The sequence below is a fragment of the Thyridium curvatum genome (assembly GCF_004353045.1).
Source record: "Thyridium curvatum strain D216 chromosome Unknown NODE_15_length_556224_cov_80.126021, whole genome shotgun sequence".
NCBI classification, from domain to species: domain Eukaryota; kingdom Fungi; phylum Ascomycota; class Sordariomycetes; order Thyridiales; family Thyridiaceae; genus Thyridium; species Thyridium curvatum.
Genome location: NW_022156770.1, coordinates 241,842 through 266,974, shown reverse-complemented (window position 1 = coordinate 266,974; position 25,133 = coordinate 241,842). Strand labels below are relative to the sequence as shown.

At 57.2% G+C, this 25,133-nt stretch overlaps 9 protein-coding genes across 9 annotated transcripts; 6 read left to right on the top strand and 3 right to left on the bottom strand.

Annotated features, from left to right (window-relative positions):
- Window position 1: 1 nt before the first annotated feature.
- On the bottom strand, window positions 2-2,453 carry E0L32_003466 (uncharacterized protein; the record flags this gene model as incomplete). Its single annotated transcript, XM_031137769.1, has 6 exons — window positions 2-365; window positions 430-624; window positions 698-1,138; window positions 1,200-1,300; window positions 1,362-1,986; window positions 2,047-2,453. The coding sequence occupies 6 exons, from the start codon at window positions 2,451-2,453 to the stop codon at window positions 2-4; spliced, it is 2,133 nt and encodes a 710-aa protein (XP_030998615.1).
- Window positions 2,454-4,816: 2,363 nt separating this feature from the next.
- Window positions 4,817-6,467, top strand: E0L32_003465 (uncharacterized protein; the record flags this gene model as incomplete). The annotated part of the gene is made up of 5 exons (XM_031137768.1): window positions 4,817-5,135; window positions 5,209-5,633; window positions 5,704-5,873; window positions 5,945-6,276; window positions 6,379-6,467. 5 exons carry the CDS (start codon window positions 4,817-4,819, stop codon window positions 6,465-6,467), a joined length of 1,335 nt encoding a protein of 444 aa, XP_030998614.1.
- An 871-nt stretch (window positions 6,468-7,338) lies between these two features.
- Window positions 7,339-8,016, top strand: E0L32_003464 (uncharacterized protein; the record flags this gene model as incomplete). The annotated part of the gene is made up of 1 exon (XM_031137767.1): window positions 7,339-8,016. One exon carries the CDS (start codon window positions 7,339-7,341, stop codon window positions 8,014-8,016), a length of 678 nt encoding a protein of 225 aa, XP_030998613.1.
- A 383-nt stretch (window positions 8,017-8,399) lies between these two features.
- Window positions 8,400-9,524, top strand: E0L32_003463 (uncharacterized protein; the record flags this gene model as incomplete). The annotated part of the gene is made up of 1 exon (XM_031137766.1): window positions 8,400-9,524. One exon carries the CDS (start codon window positions 8,400-8,402, stop codon window positions 9,522-9,524), a length of 1,125 nt encoding a protein of 374 aa, XP_030998612.1.
- A 752-nt stretch (window positions 9,525-10,276) lies between these two features.
- Window positions 10,277-12,623, bottom strand: E0L32_003462 (uncharacterized protein; the record flags this gene model as incomplete). The annotated part of the gene is made up of 5 exons (XM_031137765.1): window positions 10,277-10,743; window positions 10,802-11,171; window positions 11,243-11,823; window positions 11,897-12,521; window positions 12,582-12,623. 5 exons carry the CDS (start codon window positions 12,621-12,623, stop codon window positions 10,277-10,279), a joined length of 2,085 nt encoding a protein of 694 aa, XP_030998611.1.
- Window positions 12,624-14,766: 2,143 nt separating this feature from the next.
- E0L32_003461 (uncharacterized protein) lies at window positions 14,767-16,613 on the top strand (the record flags this gene model as incomplete). The annotated part of the gene is made up of 3 exons (XM_031137764.1): window positions 14,767-15,000; window positions 15,040-15,860; window positions 15,926-16,613. The coding sequence occupies 3 exons, from the start codon at window positions 14,767-14,769 to the stop codon at window positions 16,611-16,613; spliced, it is 1,743 nt and encodes a 580-aa protein (XP_030998610.1).
- An 846-nt stretch (window positions 16,614-17,459) lies between these two features.
- On the bottom strand, window positions 17,460-20,090 carry E0L32_003460 (uncharacterized protein; the record flags this gene model as incomplete). Its single annotated transcript, XM_031137763.1, has 1 exon — window positions 17,460-20,090. The coding sequence occupies one exon, from the start codon at window positions 20,088-20,090 to the stop codon at window positions 17,460-17,462; it is 2,631 nt and encodes an 876-aa protein (XP_030998609.1).
- Window positions 20,091-21,662: 1,572 nt separating this feature from the next.
- Window positions 21,663-23,051, top strand: E0L32_003459 (uncharacterized protein; the record flags this gene model as incomplete). The annotated part of the gene is made up of 1 exon (XM_031137761.1): window positions 21,663-23,051. One exon carries the CDS (start codon window positions 21,663-21,665, stop codon window positions 23,049-23,051), a length of 1,389 nt encoding a protein of 462 aa, XP_030998608.1.
- A 579-nt stretch (window positions 23,052-23,630) lies between these two features.
- On the top strand, window positions 23,631-25,090 carry E0L32_003458 (uncharacterized protein; the record flags this gene model as incomplete). The annotated part of the gene is made up of 4 exons (XM_031137760.1): window positions 23,631-23,804; window positions 23,870-23,974; window positions 24,064-24,440; window positions 24,673-25,090. 4 exons carry the CDS (start codon window positions 23,631-23,633, stop codon window positions 25,088-25,090), a joined length of 1,074 nt encoding a protein of 357 aa, XP_030998607.1.
- Window positions 25,091-25,133: the final 43 nt, after the last annotated feature.

Here is a 25,133-nt window from a genome sequence, read left to right as displayed (position 1 = left end):
ACTAGAAACCATTCCAAGGAACAAACGATGAGCTGTTACCCCCTAGGTCATTGACGTCAAACCACGGCAACACATCTCCCCACAGGATGTCTTCCATCTGGAAGCCGTTCTCACCATCCATCTCTGCAAAGACACGTTTGTTAGACATGGCTGCAGGTCTCTGATCCGCGGGTGTTACTGTTCCTTGGCCCGAAGTGATGGCTTGCTGCTGTTGTTGGAGCCGACATTCGGCTATCAGATGTTCGATGATGGCCCGACTACGACTAGCCCCTGACCAACGGAACTCGAGATTCTGGAGATACCCGGCGCATTTCTCGGCGTCGTCGATGACTTCTGGCCCCAGGTGCTTGGATGACATACGCAGTCTAAGAAATTGAGGATTAGTAGGGCGATTCTAGAGAGTCAAGAGGTGTTGGCAGATGCACTTACAGAGCAACGCCTGATAGCGTCAAGAAGTGCACACATATGGCGAGATAGTGCGAAGGCGGGACGAGGTCGCGCACGAGCTCGGCGGCATTGATACAGCTCTTCGCTGCGCTCATGCACTGTGCCGTGGCGTCCGCCATCTCTGTGCTGGCGCTGGACTGGCTGCCGCCAAAACGCTTTAGGTAGTAGACAAGATCCCTAGCACATTTCCACCATCAGCAAACGGTTTTCACCGAGGCTTCAAATCAGGGATGGCATTTGCGCTGCTTACCGGTAAAGGTTCAAGAGCGAGCCGGCGTGCATGATGAAAATGATGACGCACATCACGAGGCCCGAGTCTCCCGCGGCAGCGCCGTTGACTTCGTTGGCAGAGAAGCGCACGGTGTCGGGTAGAGTCTCTAGCCACCCTCGGAGGGACTGGTCGAGAGCGCGGACTCGTGTCAGGTACCTCCTCGTCTTCTCTGCGGAGTGGGTCGAGGGACGGCGCAGTCGCAGCGGAGAACCAAGCTGCTGTATCCGGCCGGAGAGCTGGCACAGGCGAGCAAATGCAAGGAACCCTGTCAGCGGCTGTGGCGTGCCTGTGGCCACGAACGCAGCTCGGCCGGAGGAGCAGTGACGCTCGAGGTCCTCGTCGCTGAGATCTAGGGGCAGCTCGCATGAGCAGTCTCTCTCTTGAACGGCCATTGGTCGACCGAGACAGATCGAGACAACGCTATGAGATGGTGTCAGACAACAACAAATAAACAAAAGAGAGATCCGGTGCAGAGGCCTACCGTTCCATGCAGAATATGCTCCACCAAGTGCGGCGCGCAACCTGCTGCCGAAGCCTTTCAGAGGCATCAGATGCGCCACGCTTGGCGCCGGCGGCCTTCATCTAGAGCAGCATCATAGTAAGTATCGGATATCAGGCTGGACATAAGGGAGGACCGGCTCACATATCGGTTGCTAAGATGTAGGCCGATGTCCATCGCGGACCGGACAGCCTGGCCAGCCAAGCTCCAGCTGCGAGTGAGCGTGTTCCAACTCGCCGCGCACATCGCCAGCAGGGCCAGACACTGCACATTCTCCCACGAAGCTTGACCCGGAGAGGCGTAATGAAGGAGCAGTGCCTTTTCATAGTACTCGATACCTGGGAACCCCCGCTCCGAAGTGGAGGGCAGTAGACCGGACGCACACGCGCAGACGGCGAAGAAAACCATCAGGAACTCCTTGTCCTGGCTCGCTGATGGCGTGCTACCTCCCCGTAGCATCCTCGAGTACTTCTCCATGAAATGGGGTTTGAATATGACAGGAAAGGTGTAGTGCAGCTTGTCGAAATACAAACCGACGAGGATGTCAGATACATACTGCGGTGGTCTCGACAGCTGCTCCGGCTTCGGGAGGTATGGTAGTTCGGGCCAGACCCGGCCGCGGATGAACAAGGGCAGTTCGACGTCGGTATTGTGAGTTGTCTCTCCAGTTTCGTGGGCAACGCCTGAAGCGGGCGTATGTGTCTGCGTAAGTGGTGAAACTGCTTTTGCGGCGTCGATGAGCATCTTGTTGGTGGCTCCACCCACAAAGCTTGCGCGATACATCAGTATGGAGTAGCAGTGTTGACATGTAGCTGGAGCAAGAACTCACCGAAGACGACCATAAGAGTCTGTAACGAGAGCACCCGCTTGGTCTTGGGTGTCTTCTTCTTCCTCATCTTCGCCATCTTCCGGGACATCATCCTCTTCTTCGTCCGGAACTACGCACCCGTCCTGCTCACTATAGTCGGAGGGCTCATCGTCGTAAGCCCGAACCGCGGCCGGATCCCGGAAGGCGAGCTGGCCAGTTGCTGGAGTGTCCAGATGGCCATATTGACCATCCTGTAACGGTCCTTGAGGCAAGCCACCGGGAAAAGACCGAAGAACATTGGCGGCCTGAATCAGATCCTCGCTCAGTCTGCCGTCCGGACGCGATGAGGACGAAGCACGGCTTAGAACGTCCGTAGCCTGAGACAGTGTCTTTGCAAGGCCCTCAAGTCGTTGGCAGACGAAGTCCATATGTTGGCACCTCGCTTCAAGCGATGATGCATAGCTACATGATATCGCTGGTTAGGCAAACATATATCCGTATGACCAGGTTAGATAACGATACTGACTATCGGCTGACAGAGGCATGGTCCTTCGCCTCGGGGAAGACACAGCTGTGGCCACGAGAACTACAGTTATGGCATGGGTTCTTGCCATCACACTTGACCTAGGCGGCGTCAGAGACCTGTATCCGCAGACGAAGGCCACGGATGGCGACGATGACACAAACGACACAAACCTTCTTGCGGCGACAGCTCTGGCACGCTTGCCACACACGCCCGGGAGTGCTGCCAGGTGGTGACAGTGGGTCTGGCAGGATGCCCGAATCCTGACCTGCATGCGACGCCATGTGCAAATGTGTGTTGATGGCTGGCGAGGACGAGGTTCCGGCGTTACAGATGGGAACTAACTGAAGACTGCGATTGGGCCCCGCTCACTGTCGTGCCAGTGAATGTTGCATCTGCCCTCTAAAGTATGGCTTCTGGCAATAATGATGGCAAAGACGCTTTCACAATCGCAATCGGGAAGCTCAGAAAGCTTGGTATGTTGCCCTGCGTTATGTCCCAGTGGAACAGCGACCGGGTGTGGGCACTACCGCGACAGAAAACCCTCAAGCTCGCTGTGAGAGCCAGGCACACACACGCTCCCCATCTCCCCATCTCCCCTAGACCACTAACCCAACCGTCTGTCCAGTCACCCTGCCCGTATTCGCGAACCTTGGAAGGCGAAATGTGGACTCAATCTCTCACTGAGCCCAGCGCTAGTCCAAGACCAGCTTAATATACCGGATTAGGAGCCGACGCCCTGGCCGCGGGACTGAGAAGTGTGCCCCGTAGATAAGTCGATAATGACCTGATGGAAACACGCACGCAATGAGAAACGCCGTCCGTGGTAGTGATAGCAATGCGCTGACCTCACCAACCTCCATTCACGCTTCAGCGGACAGGTAACGGTTGCATGCATCTCACGGGTGTTCAGCAAAGCCGGAGGCGAAGAGCCGAGACAGGCACAAATTTCGGAACTGCCCCGGCCGCCTCCACCCCCAGACCCGAGATGATCAGGGACCCTGCATGGAACCAATCTTGCCCAAGCCAAGGCGACTGAAACCATCGTATTGCACCCGAGCAAGTCTATCTTTGTTGACAAAACGCCGAAATGGACGTTGCGGTACGTACATCTCTGTCATCACCAAACCCGGATCCGGATCCGATGGGGCGGCGGGTATGGCACATACGGGTTCGGATAGAGCACTCACCTCCACCAGAAAGCACTACTCCGTACACAGAAAGCAGAGAGATAGCAAAGCTCCCGTTAGAACCGCTTTAGATAGCCTTATCTCTTAAATGTGCTCGTAATGAGAACGGTTCGCAATTGATCTAGATGGAACGCCTCTAGCGTTCTCACTTGCTTTATGAGGCGACGACAACTTCGAAAAGGATTCTATCAGAAGTCTACAGCCATGCCAAGTCAAGCTCCATAAGCCACGAGGATGCACCCCGACTAATGCATGGAGGCGGGCAAAGCTAAGGTACAGCAAAACGGTCTTGCCGGGGCTGAATGTTTCCGGCTGGCCATTCCGGTCTGGCCATGATTGTTCATATTCTAGAATACAATAGCCCACGAATCTATCAGATGTTATGAGTGACTTACAAACAGAGCAACCAATCAAATATTGACTATTCTGTATGACCTGTAAGCATCCGCACCCTTCAAATAATGCATCCCAGTCTCTATAACTGAAAACAGTGGGTGATGTCCATGATTTCCTTCCTTCATATCAGCCGAATTCGCTTTCCGGGTCTCACAGTCCCTTGAAGAGGGTCTATATCTGCCCCAGCTGAGTTTACATACAGCAATCGTCCCATCTTTATCTCGTCGAGCTGGGCTGTTTGATCAAAATGCGGGGGAGCCTGGGTCGGCTTTGGACACTCTGGGGATTTGGTGTCGGAAATGGTCCGGAAAGCCACGGAAAGCCGCCACTGTCGCCGCTAAAATGGCCACGGACGGGCTAAACTCTAGAGAGTAGAAGTCATAGATTCCGGGTGACTACAATGCTCACCCCGCCTGGACCCGCATCCTTCTCTAATCGAGGACCCTTCAAGGTTGTATCCGCCAGGAGATAGCGGGAGGGCCACAGATAGTTAGATGATACGATAAGTGTCTCTGGTCGTTCCATAAGATTCTGATCCCCGCGTATCCTGGATTCTCACGAGCAAACTCTACCACACGCCTAACTGACTGATTTGGAGACTTCTTCGTCCAAGAGAGTTGTTGATACAAGAGAGAATCTCGAATTTTGAGTCCTGGTAAATCCCTTTCGACAAGCGCCCGCCATGTTCGCAGACATCAGCAAGCCGCCCAAGCCACTCCCCTCGGCCACCTTGCAGACTATCCGGCCGGGCATCAGCTTACTGGCTCCTCTGACACGCCGAGGCCATGGCCCTGGTCTGATTGTGCTGTCTGCCGATTCGGACACCCCTGTTCACATCGCCGAAGGCGTTCCCTCGCCACTGATGAAGTGGTCCGAGGAAGGCTATGCCGTTGTCGAGATCCAAAGCCGAGCGCTGGGAGAAGGTGACGCCCTAGCCGATGCTCTGGCGGCGTTGTCAAAGTGTGAACAGTGCCAGCCCAAGGAAAAGGTTGGCCTCGTCTGTACGTTTCTGCCCCCTTCCATGATTACTGTAGCAGTTGCGGAAGATTGACCTCGGCCGTTCATGGCGATTAGCATACGACGCGGGCGTCTGGAACAAGCTTGCAGCTGGTATCGGATCTCACAGCCAGATCGTCGGCGCAGTTGTGTATGGCTCCGCTGCTGAACAGGCGCAGCTCGCCTCTGCGTCCGTTCCGGTTCTGATGCACCTCGGCGGTGCGACAACGGCTGGACCGCCGGAGCGGGGAGACCGCGTGACAAAGTACTCGTACACCCGGCCGGACGGGTTCGCCCTGCCGTTCCAGGAGAACTTCCACTACTCCACTGAAGCCGTGTCGCACACGCGCAGCCTCACGTTCCTCAAGCCCCTGGTCGGCGGCCCTTACTTTGACCTTGAGACCATCTGGGACGAGCACACGTACTACGAGTTCGCCGACAGGTCGGTGGAGCATACCATGAGCACCATGGTCCAGGAACCTTATGTGAACCACGTTCCGACCGTAAGTGCCGCCTCGTTCTGTGAACTTCAACGAAAGTCTTGACTAACGGGAAACTGTTCGTCCTCGTCAGATGACGGGTGGGATTGGACGGGAGAAGCTCACCGAGTTCTATCGGGGACACTTCATCTTCAACAATTCGGCGGATACCGACCTGGAGCTTATCAGCCGAACCATTGGGATCGATCGAGTTATTGATGAGTTCCTCTTCAAGTTCACCCACGACCTCGAGGTTGACTGGATGTATGTCCACCCGCCGGTTTGCTACGTGCTTTGAGGTTTTCCTTTTGATTGCTGACACATATCGACCACAGGCTGCCGGGCATTCCGCCAACAGGACTGAGAGTCGAGGTGCCGTTCACCGCTGTTGTCAACATCCGTGGAGATCGTCTATACCATGAACATATCGGCTGGGACCAGGCCTCCGTTCTGCGGCAACTGGGCCTGTTGCCCGAGTACCTGCCCTTCCCCCACCCAGTCAAAGATGCGGCTGGAAACGCCAGCACAAAGAAGTACGAGTATCGGCTTCCAGTTGCGGGCATCCAGACCGCCAACAAGCTGAGAGAGAGGAACTGGGGCCCGTCCAACGAGATGTTTGCTTACAAGTTGAGAGAGAGCTCTGCCGATCAGGGCTCTGGGAACGGCAGTGCGTGAGGTGATCGAGGAGAACTATTAGTGCTGTTTGGTCAGATTGCTAAAGCTCCAGAATGATATAAAAAATAACGAACAATGAAATGATCAAATTTAGGCCATCTTGTCAGCCCTATTCGAATCGTTCAGCAATACAATCTTGATCAAGACTTGCTTCACGGATCACCAAAGAGTCAGGGCATCTGACCCTAGTCATGTACCAGAGTACTGATATCAGAGAATACTGATCGAGGAGGATAGCTTTGGCATTTAAGCTTATCTGACTGTAATCTAATAGCCTGGCTATTTCCATTTAACAGCAAGATCCTCATATGCAAAACGGCAGTCCGAATTTAGGCACTTATTAGCCCGATAGCCCGGGTTCACGGAGATCATTTGTGGATTTGACTTGTGTCTCTTTGATTTGATGTTCCACTCGACGTTCACTGCACGATTGCCACAGCAGGATTTGCTTCGCAAAAATAAGACAATAGCTCGGAGCCTGTCGACCAACTCCTGCAGCGATACGTCGTACCATCTAGGGAGACGAAGTAAGACAACGGAGATTGCTACACCCTTCTCTGCCACGATGCCACGCTGCAGGGATCAATCCCATTGCTGCTGCCCCGCCGCTCGCTCTCCCAGCTCGTACTCAGCCCTTACCTCGCACAGCAGGGCGCGGGCTGATCCCGACGGCCTAATGCAACGTTAACCCGCATGACCGGCCAATCCTTTGCACGAGATCTGGCACCTACCACCTACTCCGTACAAAGCCGTTGGGGACGCGCCATGTCAAGCCAAGGTAATCTAGAGGAGCTGTAGGAGCTTACCCCAGCTTTGTGCTACCCCTCACGGGAAGGGGCGATGGGGATGGGATGTCTGGAGCTGTAAGCATGTGCCAAGGTTCGATCCTGCTCCTCATAATAAGGGATTGGACCGCCGCCGCTGGGTCGTGTGCCTCACCCGTTGAACTCATTGTCTGAGCCCGCTTATCACCAAGAGCACGAAGGGTTTCCCGTCTCAGTCTCCCCCGGCCATAAGCACATAAGCACCGTGCCTGCTGTTAATGATCAGCACGATGCTCTCCAAACTCACCATCATCCCGGCGCTCGCCGCGCTCGCCACCGCTGCCGCCCTGCCCTCGGTCGACGTCCCGGCCTGCCCCAGCAAGGCCACCGTCTCCTACGACCGCTCCATGCCGGCGCCGAGCAAGCCCTTCCCGCTGACCAAGGTCGACCTCTGCTACGACGACCGCGCCATCCACATCACCTTCAAGGCCTACGACGAGACCAACTTCTTCTTCAACGCGAGCCAGACGACCGACGGCGACATCTGGGCCTACGAGGTCATGGAGGCCTTCATCTACAAGGGCACCGACGACCCGCGCCGGTACTTCGAGTACGAGGTCAGCCCCAACAACGTCACCTTCCAGGCCTTCATCTACAACCCGTCCAAGGTGCGCGCCCCCGGCGCCCGCTTCGACGGCGCCTTCTTCCGCCAGCCCATCGAGGACGGGCTGACGGCGGCGACGACGCTCGACCGGGACTGCCACACGTGGGTCTCGGACGTGCGCATCCCGCTGGGCCTCTTCAACGTGGACGACGGGGCGGCCCGGGGCACGCAGTGGAGGATGAACTTCTTCAGGATCGTCACCTCGCCCGAGATCTTCCCGGACCAGATCCTCGCCGCTTGGAGCCCGACGGACCAGGCAAACTTCCACATGAGCCCCTTCTTTGGCCACGTCAAGTTTGTATGATTTGAGCACGTGGAGAAGAGAAGGAGGAGGAGCACAAACCAGGGAGCCACGTTGCTGTACCGTCTGTTTTGGCATATAACCTTAATTACACATTAATCGAAGTAGCAGCATGCCCACCAGAGCTACAATGAACCTCCATTTACTTGTACACCACTCTGTAAGTCGTGCTGATCAGTTACCATGCCTGTTTGGTCTTGGCAAGCTGGTGTGGATAGAACGGGTATTGCGGGGAAGACGGCCGACGGCGGCGTGCGGAGCTGGGATGTTGACCAAAGAGCTGGTACAAATTACACATCAAGAAGTCCGGGGCCCCAACCTGCAGTCCAGCCCTACGCCTTCAACTTCATGCCACATGTATGTAGATCGATTAACATAGGAGCGCAATGTCCTGCCCTGGAGAGCGCGTGTATCCCCTTCGCAAACCTCCAAACCACAAACTTCCCGTGCCCCGTTTTCACCATAGACTTCGAGCTGGCATTGATCACATCTTCACCACTTACATCGGCATCCAAGTGAGGTCGGATGGGGCTCGTGCCTCTCAAGCTGGGGCAGAAGCTGTCAGAGCGGTGCAAGAATGGCTAGAGGATCCAGACTCTCGCCCCGCGGCCTGGGAATCCTTCGCGCTCATCGACGGCGTAGATCAACCGGGCACATCTGTCTGGGTCTGCTACTTTGACGACGAGTCCCGGTACAACAGTGGCCTAACTCATCTGAACCTGGACAAAATCCACGCCGGTTTGGATGCCCACGGCCGTGCATCCGTCGGCCTCTGGCGAGAGAGCTTCAAGTCCGCCGACGCCCGGCTCGAGACCAACTACAGCGGCACCGACTACCTCCCCGGTCTCTGCAGGCTCCCAGGCACGACCGCCGTCGAGCACGAGCTCGCGACGTACTGGGGCGCAGCGCGCGACCGCATCCCCGACTCTGCCCACGACCTCTTCGAGCAAGCAGACGAGGCCTTGCTAGCAATATTACCCGAGGACATGACACCACGCGGCACGGGGCAGCACCTCAGCGGCACCAACTACGCCAACCTAGTGCACATCAGATCCGGCCAGTTCTGGGAGACCTGCGGCGCAGAGGAGGCGGCGGCGTACGAGCAGAAGCTCGAGCCGGCGCTCCGCGCGGGACTGGCCTACCTGTGGGAGCACGAGCGGGAGACCGGCTCTCGGGCGCTGCGCTACCTCCGCAACCAAGAGATCCGGACGGACTACGGCCGTGGCTGCTGCGGCGGCCAGGAGGAGGCGCGGAAGGAGTCGTGCGGCGCGGGCTTCTTCACCAGCCTCGGCGCGCTCGAGAGGTGGTCCAGGACGCACAGGTCGCACCTGGCCATCTACGGCGGCGCGCTGGCGCACTACAAGGCGTTCCCGGGCGAGAGGCGCAGGCTGCGGACCTGGCACGAGGTCTCTGTCCTGCGGGCAGGCGACGCCAGGTTCGAGTACGTCAACTGCGCTCCGCGGACAGGAGTAATCGGTACTCTGAAGCTTGACATCAAGGACATTCGGTAAATAGGAGGACGGCAGTCTGGAGTAAACTTTGCGTACTTTGCCACGTTCTTTACTACCTGGCCAGCCGTAGTTATTCTATATATCCCGTTCATACCCCGGGCCTGAAGAAAGCATGGGCGTAGATCTCTAGGCATAGTTATCTACCAGACTAAGATAATATGGACGGAGTAGCAACAAAGTACCTGAGTTTCCAAGAAGAGCTCGCGGTGGTATCTCTTGCAACGGATTTCGATAAAGAGCCTTGACTCTCTCCTTGACCGATTTCTGACTTGGAAACAGTGTTCAGGTCCAGTTCAGGAAAGAGGGGGAAACAAACATAAATAGACATGAGAATCACTGTTGCACTATACAAACAAGCTTGCTGATATTCCATCAACCTCAAGCTTTCTCCAGTAAGCACATGCAGGGTGAGGCGAGTCTCGAAAATGTTCTCTTTTGTGAATAATTATTATGCCTTATGCAAGGACTGGCTCCATATGTGGTGCACATCGCGTCCCACGACCCAGTTTCAGAAGCAGGCACCATGAATCAATCCCCTTTTTAGATAACCTCATCGAACACCTGTCCGGTCCCATGTCCATATATACCCTCTTCTAAGAGGAGCAAGCAAAAGGAATCTCGATCTCTCAGCACAAAGCCACTCGTTGGTGCGAATTCAGATCAGTGCCCCATATCTCCCCAACCCCACAATACCACAATACACATACAACATAACCTCGCCCTCTCGAAATCCACCAATTCTTCAGAACATCTCACCTCTTCTTCTTTGCAACATCCTTCTTCGTATAGTTGCTCGTCTCGTCACCGAACAGTTCCGGATCGCCCTTCTCCCCCATCTCCATAAATTCGTCTGGCCTCCTGCCGTCCGCAGGCCGCGCTTCCTTGCCGGCTGCTGAGACTGCGGCATTGGTCTTGCCGGCTGTGGGGTTCTTTTTGTAGATCTTGATCGTCTCCGTCTCACCATTCTTCTCCTTGTCGTTCTTGTTGGCAGCAGGGACATCGACCTTGGTGACCTGTACAGAGTTGATAGACGAGAGCAGGGTGCGCTCGCGGTGGACGCCGCGACGGTTGACGTCCAGGCCAGCAACGCCGCCGACCAAACCGTCCGTGCTGTCGTTGACTCCTGGCTGCTCAGCCGTCATCCAAGGGTGCGAGAGGCATTGATCAATAGTGAAGCGCTTCTCGGGGTCAACCACCAGCATAGAATCGATCAAGTCCACTATGAGTTGCTGTCAGTCATTAAACCGGAAGATTGATGAAAGGACGAAGGCACTCACAGGCCGGATCTCCGACAGAGTCCCAGTACGGTGACGGGTAGTCAAACCGGCCGCTCTTGATCTGCTGTGAGAGAGTGTACGGGAACTCTCTGCTGTACAGCTCATCCGAGAATGGAGGGAATCCACATAGGCAGATGTAAAGAACAACGCCTAAGGACCACACATCGACAGCTTTGGTGTATTTCCTCTGCTTCCCGTCGGCGAGAATCTCGGGAGCCACATAGCTCGGTGTGCCACATAGTGTGGTCGTAAATGATTCTTCGCCGATAATCTTGGCAAGGCCGAAATCTGCCAGCTTGACATGGAGATCTTTGTCAACAAGCAGGATGTTCTCGGGCTTGATGTCGCGATGGACAATGTTGCGTTCGTGCTGGAAGCGATGTTAGCTGGCCATAGATCGATCGCGAGAAGAGAAGAGATGAGACTTGCCAGATACTTGACACCTTGGAAAAGCTGCGTAAACAGCTTACGAGCCTCATGCTCGCTAAGCTTCTGCTTCATGACAATGTAGTTGAACAACTCTCCTTCTTGTGCAAGTTCGAGCACGAGATAGACTGCTTGCTTCTCGTTGAAAGTGTCTTTCAGGCACAGGACGTTAGGATGGCTGACACCCATGAGCACGGCAATCTCCTGCTGCAGGCCGTCCGTCTTGGATCTCTCCTCCATGCCAGGTGTCTTGGTGAAAATCTTGACGGCGTAGCGCTGACCGGTCGACTTTTCGACACACAGGAACACTTCGGCAAAGTGGCCCTTGCCGAGCCGCTCGAGCAGGGTGTACTGCTGCAGAAAGGCGCTGGTGGTGCGACTCTTGGGGTACCTGAAGATGAAGCGCGCCCGGTCGAGCACGGCAATCTCGTCTTGCTCCTTAAGCTCTCTCCGCTGGTTGCGCCCGACAATGCCCTCGTTGACAAATGTGCCATTGCTCGATAGGTCCTCGAGGACGGCGACCGTGTCGGACCCGACGTGCTCGGTAAAGAGAAGACAGTGGCGGTTGGACACGATAGGGTCCTCGACAACAATGTCTGTGCGAGGTCAGAACGCGGTCATCTCGAGCATCACCAGCAGGTATGACGAGGAGCCGGAATTCCCACTTACCACATTCCGGGTGCCGTCCGATCAAATAACCTCCCGATGGCAGACCGGAGATCTTGGTCTTCTCGAAGGAGTCCTCCTCCCGCAGCAGCGCTTTCTTGCCCCTCTTCTGCGATTTCTTGTTCGGTTCAGTGTCGCGAACGGTGTCTGGCAGAGGGCAGACGGCCCTTTTCCTCAGAACGACACAGCGGCCGCCATAGCGGGTGTCGAGTGGAAACAGGTAGCCCCAAACGCCCTCTTTCACCTCATCCTCGACTTCGTCCGACAGTGCAGCATTGGGGTCAACGTATTGCGAAGGGAAGGCTTGTGTGTCTTGCGGGGGTGACGAGAACCCTTGCGACTGTGAAAAGGTTTCATCGCCGTTGCGGTGGATGACCTGGCTGGGTCGACCCTCTGGCGGCGTAGCTGTTGCTTCCTTGTAGCGATTTGACGACTCCTCGGTGGTCAGATGTGTGAGTGGGCTTGGGAGTTGCTGCTTGGTCGAGACAGGCGTCTTCTTGTGGCGATTATCCTCGTCCTCGTCGCGATGGGACAGACGCTCGGAGCGACGGGGCTTCTTGGCGTCCAGCTCTGCGTCGGCCGCGGGGGAGTCCTGAGACGCGGCGCGCAGCGCATTAGCAAAGGATGACTATGACGACAGTACGCCCGCCCCGGATCACGGAGCGACGGCGGCGACAGAAGGACATACCCGGCCTCGCTTGAGATGACTTGGCTCGGGCCGAGGAGCCATGGTGTCTAGGCAGAGAACAGGCAAGGAGGGTATTGACTGAGGCTGGAGATAACCCTTGATTGGTAAGATAGGCAGTGAGGCAACGAACGAAGCGAGAGGCACTGGTCCAGGCACTTAAGGGAATGGCCGGATGATATCACCAGAAAAGGTAGTCAAAGACACAACGAGGTCACAAATGGTATCGGGAGGCAGCCTGGCAACGAAAGTTCAGCACAGGGGCTTGCCAATTGAATCCTCAAGGAGAGACGGATGGAGATGGGATCTGGGATGGAAAAAAAGAGGCGATGACGGGGGTCCAATGCAGCGTGATTGAGAGGATGCAGTAGGCTGACCGCAGCCGAGAGGAGCTCCAGTCGTGTCTGAGGTGGAGCAAGAGCGCAGGAGAGCGAGAGAAGAGAGGAGAGGAGGAGGAGAGTGGAGCTGATTCTGCCTGGAGTTAGTCTTGGTTGGCGGGCAGCGGCGGGCAGCTGAGATCCATAAAAACCAGGATGACGGCTTTTGGCTACCAAGTACAATAACTACGTACCTCATCGAGTGGCTTCCCTGCTCTGCGTCGTCGTCGTGCTCGGCTCTCCCCTCACGCCCCTGCCCTGTCTTTTGTTCTTTTGTCCCGGTGGGCTATGACCAAGGTACCAGGTAAGCTTGCCACCTGCGGGCGGTGGCCGTGACCCCCAACCCTTCGTCATCCGTTTTCCCTCTTGATCAAATGGACAAGGAATGGGCGGATGAGGGTGTCTTGGGACGTGAGACCTGGCGGGGCCCCAGCTGGTTTTCGTGGGCGGGGAGGTAGTGTATCTGAGTGATCGACGGCAGTCATGGTCGACACTGCCAGCCGGTGTGATATTTGATCAAGCTGGAGGCTAGTGAGAGCTGCCTCCAGTGGCCAAAAGCATAATCGGATCGTGGCTTGTTATTCGGCAGTGAAGAAGTGGGCAGGCAACGCTGTAAATGCGCGAATGCGGCAAGCTCCCTCGATGGCTGCTCTCAAGCTTCCCCCTGCCAGGAGCTCTGGGTTCAGACCAAGAGAGGGACAAGCCGCTAAGATTTAGGGCTGATGCCGCTCCGCACCGTACCGATTGGGGGATTTCAGGGGATGTAATATGAGCTCCCTCTTCCGTGCTCTTTTGGCTTTTGGTCTTCTGTACCAGACAACCCAAGCAGCAAATGCATCCATGTGATCTGGGGTTGAGGGTCATGACCGGGAGGGCATCATTTGCATCCCTTGCAGAGGATATTCGGTGACCAAGAAATGGCCCAGCAATTACAGGCACGTGGGCCGATGAATCAGTCAGGCAGGCAGCTCTGGAGACCGACCTTGCCCGATTGACTCCCCGTGCTTCCTTGGTCAGCAGACTCAACTGCCAACCTCGATCATCAACGTCCATCCGTTGGATGAGCCCGAGTCCTGCCATTTGACATCTTCATCTTCTCCAGCTGAGGTGCAACCACCTTACTTGAACTTTTGCCTACCATTTTGGAAATGAAGCAAGGCAAAGACAACGTTCAAGTTGGCGAATAGCCTCCAAGTTGTTAGGCTATTATTACCTACCTACCTAGTACCTAGGAACTTGGCAATGGAAAGGAAACAACCAAATCCTGCTTTTGCCTGCCGCAAGCTTGATAACTTGACCCTGTATCTACAAGTACGTATCCAAGCTTTGCCAAACAAGCTGCTTTCTCTCCATCCATCCCTGCTTCTAGATTGACTGGACGTCAATGTTCTTGGATCCTGCCAGAAAGCACAACTTACTTGCCCACTTGTTCCCTGCCCTGACACTCCAAACGACCCTTTTGATAGACATTCAGTTTCATGACAGCGCCCACCTTGAAGCCCTTCAACTAATACCAGCAGCTGTATACACTTCCCCAATGCGCTACATCACTTGCTGTTCACATTTTGCTGCATTCAGAACCAGAGCAGCTCCCCAGATCGGCTTTGTACCTGGACGTGCCCTGTAAACTGGCCTGTGCTCTGCTGTGGCCTCCGACCCTGAAAATTCATGGTGGGGCTACAAATGACCACCACCAAAGCACCCAAACCACAAATTCTGCCCACACAAACATCTTGACCGCCCTCGCCTAACATTCCTCAAGGGGCCTAGCGTCTTGCTACACGTGATCATCCCACCAAAAAATCACGAAAATGGCTTCGAGGATGGAGGAGAACACTGGTGCAGAGAAAGTGGTGGCAGGCCAGGGCCAGAAACAAGACGACGGTTTTGAAGTCTCTGCTCCAGCCGGATCCGCCCACACCCGCGCCCTCAACACCACCGCTACCACCACCTCCGACGACCCTTTCGTGGTTGACGACGAGCAACAGTCCTCGAGCCATCTCTCTACTCCCCCGACCCCGGCCGAAGAGACCCGCGCCGCTGCCGTAGCTGAACTGCGCCAGTCTGTCTCGTCTTCCGCCTAGCAGAACGAGGACGTTGACCAGATCCAACCTCGTCACCACCGTGTCACCCGGACCCTCGAGCCTCCGACTTTCGCTCTCCGAGCTTCTGACATCCAGTCCGCCGCTTTTCACTCTCCCGGACAAACCACCCAGTCTGACTCGGAAGAGTCTGGCTTTCTCTTCACCCCCGACTCCCACGACCCTTTCTACTACCCGACCGACATCGACGCCGTCATCCGTGCCCTCGAGGATCTTGCCGAGCACCCTCCGTGGCCACGCAACTACAACATGTCGCCCACTACCCCCCGGCCCCAGCTGGTCTTCGTCGACGGCACCCCTGCCGAGCTCGCCCAGGAGCTGGCCGACTACCTCCAGATCGGCGACGAGGTCTCTCCGCTGCTCGCCAAGGACCAACATGAGGAGGCCCTCGCCAAGATCGTTCGCGCCTCGAGCAACCTGAACTCGGCCCCCGAGAAGGACTTCACCGGCGCCTACAACCTTCTCATCCACCTCGTCCTCGAGTCCAAGGAGCCTAAGAAGCACCTGCCAACCATCTGCCAGAACCTGCTCAAGCCCATCACCTCTTCTCCCGTCAACGGCCCCGGCCTGGCCCTCAACGCCCTCCAGGCCATCTTCAACCTTCTCGAGCCCACCAACACCCTGCGCTACAATGTCTTCATGCAGATCCTCAAGTTTGTCAAGGGCCACGGCATGTTCGACACCCTCAAGCCCGCCCTCGCCAACCTGCCCCGATGGTTCCAGAGCTGGGATATGGACGAAGAGGACCAGCGCAAGATGTACGTCGAGATTGCCGATGTCGCGGCCGACGCTGGAGAGGAAGGGTAAGTCTTGCAACACATGTTCATAAGTGCCTCATTTCCGTGACTAATTCCATTTCCTATCGCAGCGAATCATACCAGTACATCCTGAAGGCGCTGAGGACGATCGACGCCAAGGACTCGGAGGAGGTCACTTCGGAGGAGGCCCAGCAGCTCTCCCTCCGCGCTCTGCGCATGGCTCTCCTCTCCCCCACCCAGTACGACTTCCAGGACCTCCGCGTCCTGGCCAGCATCCAGGCGCTGAGCGACTCCCATCCCGTCTACTCTCAGCTCCTCGACATCTTTGCCGAGCAGGACCTTGAGGACTACAACGACTTCACCGAGGAGCACGAGGGTTTCGTCGAGAAGGAGAAGCTCGACCACGAGAAGCTGCAGCGCAAGATGCGCCTGCTCACCTTTGCCTCCCTGGCCGCCAGCACCCCGAGCCGCGAGATCGAGTACGCCAAGATTGCCAAGGCGCTGCAGATTCCCACCGAGGAGATCGAGATGTGGGCCATCGATGTCATCCGTGCCGGCCTCGTCGAGGGCAAGCTGTCCCAGCAGAAGAAGGTGTTCCTCGTCCACCGCACCACCTATCGGGTATTCGGCGAGAAGCAGTGGCGCGAGCTGGGCACGCGCATCGACACGTGGAGGCACAGCCTGCGCAACGTCCTCACCGTCGTCCGGAAACAGCAGGCCGAAATGGTGACCCAGGCCCAGCGGGAGCAGCGCGAGGCTCAGCGCGACCATAACAGGGAGCAGCAGAGGGCGCAGTAAGCGGGGCGCACGGGGGTGAGAAGGACCGATCTGATGATGAGGTTTGAAATGAGGCTTCTTGACATCAGGAAAAGAAAGGAGGGGGAGGGGAAGCGTGGATGGTACTGGCAAATTCATCAAGGAGTTTAATGTGGTTTTTGACAATACGGCCAGTTTCGTTCTAGAGGGTCCTCTTAACCTCCAAAGATGAGGGCAAAAGGACCACCTGCAGGGACCACCTGCATGCATAGCAGACAGGGTGATCAAAAATCGGAATACATTGCATTGAGACAAGAAAAGGGGCGCGGATGCTTTTCTATCAATCTTGATATGCACGGTGCGCAAAGCCATGTATCATGGTACACGGCACTGGATGAGCAGGAGTTCTCTGCGTTGTTGTTTATGCTGCAATGTGGATTGTGTTATTGCATCCAGTGACGCACGGAATACAAAGATTTTTAAGATCTACTTTGTATTGTGTATTATGCTTGCTTGTTGATTGTTCTACCAAGGGTAAAGATGAAGATGAGGATGCGAACCTAAAAGGGGGATATCTATAAGCTTTTTCGTGTGTTGCTGAACCAGGCAGGTATCAAGAATCCAAAATAAAGCAGACTTTCCAAGAAAGATCCGAAACCTAAAAAGCAGTCGCTGTCCGTGTATGTGTGCTCGTGTACGTGTCCAACATCTTCCTCTTCGCCCACGGCGCATTCCGTACGTGTGTAGCGGGAAATCTATATCGTGTCGGGTGTTGTGTCGCCGTCTCTCCTCCCAGGTGCGTACATTGTGTGTATCGTTTCATTTGTCGTCACTTGGTTCTGTCATCCCATCATTCCGTCTCATCAACTCCTGACACCGCCGCTCCCCCTAGGACGCACCCCTTACGCTCCCATGCCCATGCGTCCCGGCCTTGTCCCGGACACTCTCGTGGCTCCTCCGCCTCGCCTCCTCAGCAAGCACGCGATCGCTCCCCTCGCTCTCGCTCTGGCTCTGGCTCTCACTCTGCCCTTCGTCGTCCTCGCCCTCACCACCCTCTCGTGCCTTGCCCGCCTGCTCCTCAGGAGGAACCCACTCCTCCACGCCCTCGCACCCCTTCGGCACGCGGCACCCGCGCCTCGCCTCGCCGCCGGCCGTCCGCCACAGCACCTCCTTGACCTCGACGAAGACGCGGTCGACGGCGTCGACGGCCCATATGACGTCGAGGTGCTCGAACTCGGGGAGGACGCGGCTGTGCACGAGGCGCACGTGCGGCTCGCGGCCCCGCGCGGGGTCGAAGCGCCGCAGCAGGCGCTCGCCGTCGACGAGGTCGTCGCTGCCGCAGACCCAGAGCGCGAAGGGCGGCGCGCGCGCGTCGTACCAGGCCGTGCTGCCGCGGGGCTTGCGGGCGTGGCGCGCGACGGCCGCGCGGTCGGTGGAGCCCGGGTCCGGGTCCGGGTCCAGGTCGGCGCGGAGGCGCGGCAGGCGCAGCGGCAGTCTGTCCTTCTTCTTCTTCTTCTTCTTTTCGGTGTCGCCGCCGTGCAGCTCCTCCTCGTTGTCCTCGCGCTCCTCGGCGCGCCACTCCTCCTTGGTCGCCAGGATGCACTTGTGCTTGGCGAAGCACTCGCGGCCGAGCCACCAGCGCATCGACTCGGCGCTCACGTACACGGGCGCGAACTGGAACATGCGGTCGCGCAGGCCGCGGTCCCAGCGCGCGTCGGACCAGTTGAACAGGAAGGAGAAGACCTTGTAGCCCAACCAGCCGTAGACCCGCGGCGGCAGGAGGCGGTGCATGGTCATCATGAAGGGGATGAACGCGTGGATGCCGAACATGAGGCGGAACATGGCCGGCGTGATGACGCGCATGAACTTGAAGTACATCTTGCCGATCAGGGGCCCCGCGTAGGCGGCGGGCGCCAGGGCGCAGAAGACGGTCAGCTTGTCGCCGAGGTCCGGGCGCTGCTCCTTGGCCAGGGCGACAAAGGTCTGCGTCGTGCCCTGCGAGTGGGCGACGAGGCCGACCTTGGGGAAGCCCGTCTCGCGCAGCACGCGCGACACCAGGGCGGGCAGGTCGAAGACGCCCATCTGGCGGATGTTCCAGCACCACATGCGCGGGTCCGTGTAGCACAGCAGGACGTGCCGCGGGGAGAAGCCGCAGCGGTTGTTGCCGAGCCAGACGTCGTAGCCGGCCTTGCAGAGGTAGAAGGCCAGCGAGTCGTCGTCGTTGACGCAGTAGGCCCCCGCGGACTGCAGCAGGCCGTGCATGAGCAGGACGGGGAACTTGGGCTTCTGCTCCTGCTGCTGCTGTCCCTGGCCGCCTGGCTGTTTCCTCCTGCGCCGGCGCCGGCTCTCGGGAAAGGGAGTGTCGGGCGCGTCGTCGCGGAAGATGTCGGGCCCGCGGTGGGCCCGCTCGGAGGGGGGCAGCTCCTCGTACTCCCTGGGGTCGTAGACGTGCCACAGGTCGATGATGAACCCGTCCTCGGTCTGGACCTGGAACTCCTCGACGTCGAGCCCGACGCGGCGCGCGTAGTAGGCCGGGTCGCACACAATGGCGTCCGGCCCGCCCTCGGTCGGCACGAAGCCGTCGCTGTCGGCGGGCGGCGGGTCCTCGTTGTCCTTCTCCTGCTCGCGACCGCCGCCGCCGCCGCCACCACCGCGGCGGACATTCTCCTGCGACTTGCGGCGCTTGGTCCAGGCGCGGTCGAGCTCGCGGCGCAGGTTCTTGCGGCGGACCTCCTCGTCGTAGAAGGGCCGGGACGCGTCCGGGTTGCGGAAGGTGCAGGTGAGCCAGATGCGCGAGAGGAAAGGGCCGACGCTGGTGAAGAGGGCGCCCAGGACGATGACACCGAGGAAGGCGAGGCTCAGGAAGAAGGAGGCGACGCGGAAGGTGAGGCACTGCAAGTCGCGCATGAGGGAGGGCGGGCCGTAGAGCGGCAGGGGCGGGAAGAGCGGGTTCGTGTGGGAGGGGGGCATGGCGCGGCGCAGGGAGCCCTCGGCCGACTTTTGCACCGACTTGCCGTTTTGCATCGTGGGCACGGGGACGGTCGAGGGTTGCTTTTGCTGGTGCGGCTGCTCGCTGCCACTCGGCTCTCCAGCCGACAGAGGAGACGCCGCCGCGCCGTCATTGACCTTATGGCCTTGTCCGCCGGCGCCGGCGCTGCCGCTGCTGACATTGTTCTCGCTCTCCGTCTGCAGCTCCTCCTTGAGAATGTTCAGCTTGTGCGCCTCGGTCAGGGGCACACCCGGCAGGCGGTGGCCCTCGGCGGTGACGATGACGGGGTCATGGGGCGTGACGAAGCGGGCCTCGAGGGCGATGTCGCTGGTGTTGCCTTCGCCGGGGGGCTGGTAGGAGAGCTTCTGGGACTGCTCGGCAAACTCGACGGCGGAGCGGCCGAGGGAGGAGGCTGTCGAGGAGCGGTTCGGAATGCTATCGTCGCTCGCGTTGGGATTGGGATTGGGAATGGGATTGGGGTCAGACGGGCTGGATGCAACGTCCCGTCTGGGATCATCGTTGGCGACCATGCCTTCTCGGAGAGCTGCGTGCAGAGATATGCATCCACGACAGCGAGGGACCTTCTTTTGGTTTCAGGTATATCTTTCGCAGCGATCAACGAGTGTGTGAACGAGTGGTATCTTGCGCTTGTCAATCACGGGTGGCATCAAGAGCAGGACATTCAATGGCAACCACTGAGAAGCAAAGATTGATACAATATGACTGACAAGGAGAGAGGATGTAGGACGGAAGAGTTCCTGCGGGCGTCAAGTCGAAATGTTACATCGGTGTGGTGTGGTCGATAGATCGCCAGACCAGAACCAGGACACAGCACTCCGCGCCGCCGCCCTGTACCTACGCAGAGAGGCAGACCACATGCAAACACACCACTGCCTTCACTCTGTCTGCAGATCCAAGTTTTGAGTGGAGAGGGGAATTCAATCAAATTACCGGGGGGGGGGAGAAGGTCGGTGACGACGTCACAGCTGAAGAGTTGTGGAGGCGAGCGAGCGGCTAGCAGAAACAGGGCAGTCTTTCCTCAGTAGCGGCCACTAGCGGCCGTCATCCGCCGCCGCCACGCTGGTTTCTCCGAGGCTTAGGTCCCTAGATGACGGCAAGACCTGAAACATTGAACCACTGGCATCCAGTCTGTTTTGACACCGGTGGCGTGGATGCGTGGTGGTGGTGTGCGCCAGAATGCATGTGCAACAGGATCAGGCAGAGGAGGCCGAGAGTCGGGATGGGTGAAAGGGATGGACGTGAAGGTACCCCGCAAGAAGCTGCAGGATCTCCCTAACAGTTGAAAGGTCAGCTGAGGGCAGCACTGCGCGAGGATGGCTGGGGTGTGTTGGGCACAAACTGCCTGTGCTGACTGGCCGTGAGACGAGGGCGGACTTGCGAACTCCTGTTCCGTCAGAGGCCACTAGGGAATTCTCTTTTTGGTCTGGCATGTTCCCTTTCCGCGTCATCTCCTTCAATGGCGGCTCTTTTCACCAATTGCTGCGCGAAATGCAGTGAGTTGTTGCGGCGTGCAGAGGTAGGCCGGTTGTTTTATGCGGACTCATACGTGTTCCATGCAAACTGCCAATTCTGCTGCCAAGTGCTGGAGCCGCTCGCTGCCCGGATCCCGGACTCAACGCAGTCCAGGGTAGTCGTTGTCCCAACCTCCAGCGGCGGGTTACGATGCAGGCTTAAAAGGATGGGTTCTAGCCCGGGCGATGCTGAACCAGAGTACATCCTATATACCGTGGATCGAGAAGTATGACGTTCCGCCTTTGCGAATCCATACATGTACCCTCTCCTAACTCGTCCCTCAGTGCAAGCCTTTCTATCACCTACCTGTCTATCCGACACGTCTCGATCTTGGGGCAGCTCTTCCTTTCATTCAGGAGAATTTGAAAGAATGTCTAGAAAACCACGACGGGCGCTGTGGCGGGCTAGAACCCCGGCGCTTGCCGAAACGTGTGATCGATGTCGAGCCGGGGAACCCATCGGTCAGGCTCGTTGAGCCTGCCTCGGGTCGCCTTGGCATCTACGCAACACTTAGTCACTGTTGGGGCGCGACACAACCGCTACAGACCACAAAGGATACCCTCGCAGAGATGTTGAAATGCATACCGGAAAAGAGGCTTCCTATTGTGTTCGCCCAGGCGATCTCCATAGTGCGCAGACTAGAAATCCGATATCTCTGGATCAACTCTCTCTGTATCATCCAAGGCGACCAGACCGACTGGGAAACCGAGTCAGCCAATATGCATGAATATTACTCCAACGCCTTCCTGAACATTTCTGCTGCGTCGTCTACTGACCATAGCACCCCGTTCTTGACAGACCGGGACCCCATCTGGCACCCCTTTGAGGTCAACACCATCTCGCCACAACGCCTTTATGCGCGACGGGTTCCCAAAACAATAGGCCTATCCGATAAGGGCGGTAAGCTTTTCACAAGAGCTTGGGCATATCAAGAAGCGGCTCTTTCCCCACGCTCTGTTCACTTTGCAAACGACGACCTGGTCTGGGAATGCCGCCACCATGTCAAGGGCCAGCATGCTGAGCCGCGGGGCCTGATGATGAGCGGCGCGGTAGGGAATGCAGCAAAGCTTCCCAGGTGTACGTACGCCCAACTGCCGCTCCCTGGCTCTCATGCCGCCTGTTTCATTTGTACTGACCCCCGCCTTGTCCTGGTAGTATCCGCGATTCACGATGATATCGATCAGACATGGCATGAAATCGTCGAGGGTTACAGCAGTCGTGACCTGACCTTCCCGTTGGATAGACTACCCGCCCTCGCCGGTGTGGCTGCTCTATACTCTCGAGCCACTCAAAGGCGTTATCTCGCCGGCCTGTGGGATGGTCCCTCTCTGCCACGCCATCTGTCTTGGGAAGCCAACTATTACCCACAACTCGACAGAGAATCCCTGCTTCAACCTTCGGTGTACATTGCGCCTTCGTGGTCTTGGGCCTCCATAATGGGACCCGTGCAATGGGCCTTGCCGCGCAGCATCGCTCGCAAATTCAAGTCGTGCGCAACGATTCTAGAAGCTACGTGCGACCTCTCTGGGCTGATGACCTATGGAAGAGTCAGCGGCGGCCGTCTATCTCTCAGAGCACCCGCTATTTGTCGGCGGTTATCCTGCCCAGAACCTCAAGGTCTTCTGGAAGACCTTGACTTTTATACCATAGAAGGCTTCTCGTCTTTCCTCCCTGACTGTCTGTTGGAGACTAACGGCGAAAGCATGCAGCGGGTAGTGTCAGCCGCCTCAATAAACAACCCACAGTACAAAAGCCACGGTGGTAAGGTCTGGTGCGTCCTACTTGGGTACCACGACCTAGGACTGGGAGAAGAGCCGGATGACGATGATTTGCTGCCACGTGCTCTTGTCCTCGGCAAGACTGGAGATGTCTATGTCCGCCTTGGCCTTATTCCAGAGTTGTTGGACGAGCCTAATCCTTTCCTTGACGCTCCAGAAATGGAATTTACTATCATCTGAATGACAGGTACAACAGGTATACACGTTGGTCAAACAAGACTTCAAGTCCGTCTGTCAGGTTGACATTCCTTATGCATAAGTAATTGATTGGAAGGGATGTTACACAAGTTGTGCTCAGCGGTGCTGTGCTCCAGCCAGGCTTCGGCTCATGCTCCCTGATTGTCTCTGTACCACCAGGCTGTGGTGGCAGTTTTACCCGTGGCTCTGGCCCGGGGAGACTGGCCAAGGTTCGGGCTAATGCCGGCCACAAAAGCTAGGACGGCTCCTGATGCCCTCCTCGACCAGAGATGGAGGGTGGCCGTCGTGCCGCAGATGTCGCGCTGGCGGGTGACGCACCACCACCACGTGCGGTAGTGGCGAAACCGGTGCGCGATCATCGAGAGGTAAAAGCGCGGGGGTTGGCTCCAACGAGTCAGCTCGTGCACTATCCTGCTGTGTTTATGGGAAGAGGGCTGCTTCGTCTGGCGAGATGGTCTCCTTAAGACGAAGATAAGAGGTGAAGGATCTCCTTTCTTCTTCGCCTGTGAACCGGCTGTTCGTCGTTGGGACCACCAGCCCATCTCTGCCATCCAGCCTGCCATGTCACTCGATCCAGATGCCACGACCATTCAACCTTCAGGCCTTGGACGGACGCTTCTTGTGATTACACTGATCCTGCCAGTACCGGCAACGATCGTCATCATCCTGAGATGTTGGATTCGGATAAGGCACAAGATATTTGGCGTTGATGATGCTTTGATCTTTGTCGGCTGGGTGAGTCCGGCGAATGTCATGACCCTCTCTCTCTCTGGCAACTAGGCTAACACTGGAATTCTCAGTTGTGCTACATGGGCGTCACTGGTATTGTCATTCGAAGCACATACGCCGGTCTCGGCATAAAAGACGTCAACTTGAATGCCCACCTCCAAAGTGATGGGCGGAAGGTGAGCATGAATCAGGACCATTGTCCAAATGCATTCCAGAGGGAAGAGTCAAGACGGCAAACCCGAACTGATACATCTCCTGTCAACAGTACCTCTGGGCCTTCCAAATGACGTATTGCATCTCTCTACTCTTCATCAAGGGGTCCATCTGCTTTACCCTCCTGCGCATCGCCGTCCTCAAAGTCCACCGCGTCATCATCTGGGCGACTCTGATCTTGACGACCCTCTCCACCGCCGTTGTCATCATCGGCCTCCTCGTCATCTGCCGGCCGATAGCTGCGGCCTGGGGTCACCCGGGGACATGTGCGCCGACCGCGGTCCTCGCCAGCCTCGGCTACCTCGTGTCTAGCGGCGCCATATTGACCGACTGGACGTGTGCGATCCTGCCCGGGTTCATGCTGTACAAGGTGAACATGAAGAGGGCGACGAAAGTATCACTCAGTATTATCCTCGGGCTGGGAGTCTTGTAGGCGAGCCCTCATGTTTTCTTGTCCAGAGGGATATTCTTGAGCTGCGGCTGACTGATGATGGATGAAAACAGGGCCTCGGTGGCTACATGCATCAGATTTCCCTACGTCGTGTACTATACCAGACCGGACGATTACCTGTGTGCGTTTTCCCAACTATGCCTCCCGGCTCTCTTTCTCTCTCTCTCTTCCACTATCACACATGCACACATAAGATGGATTCTTACATAGTAGACCTTTAGACCACTGCGCCAACATCGTATTATGGTCCATGGTCGAGTCAGGGGTCGGGATCGCCGCCTGTTCGCTCCCTGCGCTCAAGCGGCTGCTCAAGAGGCACTTCCAGTTCGACGCCACGGACGACAAGCCTCCAGGACGAGGAACCCCGTTCGACGGCCTGAACAGAGCAACCATCACCACCAACACGACTATAGGCTCACGGCCCGCACGCACGGCCTCGGCACCCTGGGGAGACGGGTTGGGCTGGGAGCATCTCGACGATGTCGAGATGGGCCGGCAGATCTTTATCAAGGTGGATCTGGAGAGGCAGTCGACGGAGCGGCGCACGAGGTCTTGCGGCTCGCGGGGTTCTGGAGAGGAGCTTGTTCCATCTGATGCTGGCCATCGTCGTCATCATCAGGCACAGTGATGGCCGGTGCGTCTCCTTGTGCGAGAGAACACTATGCTCCCGC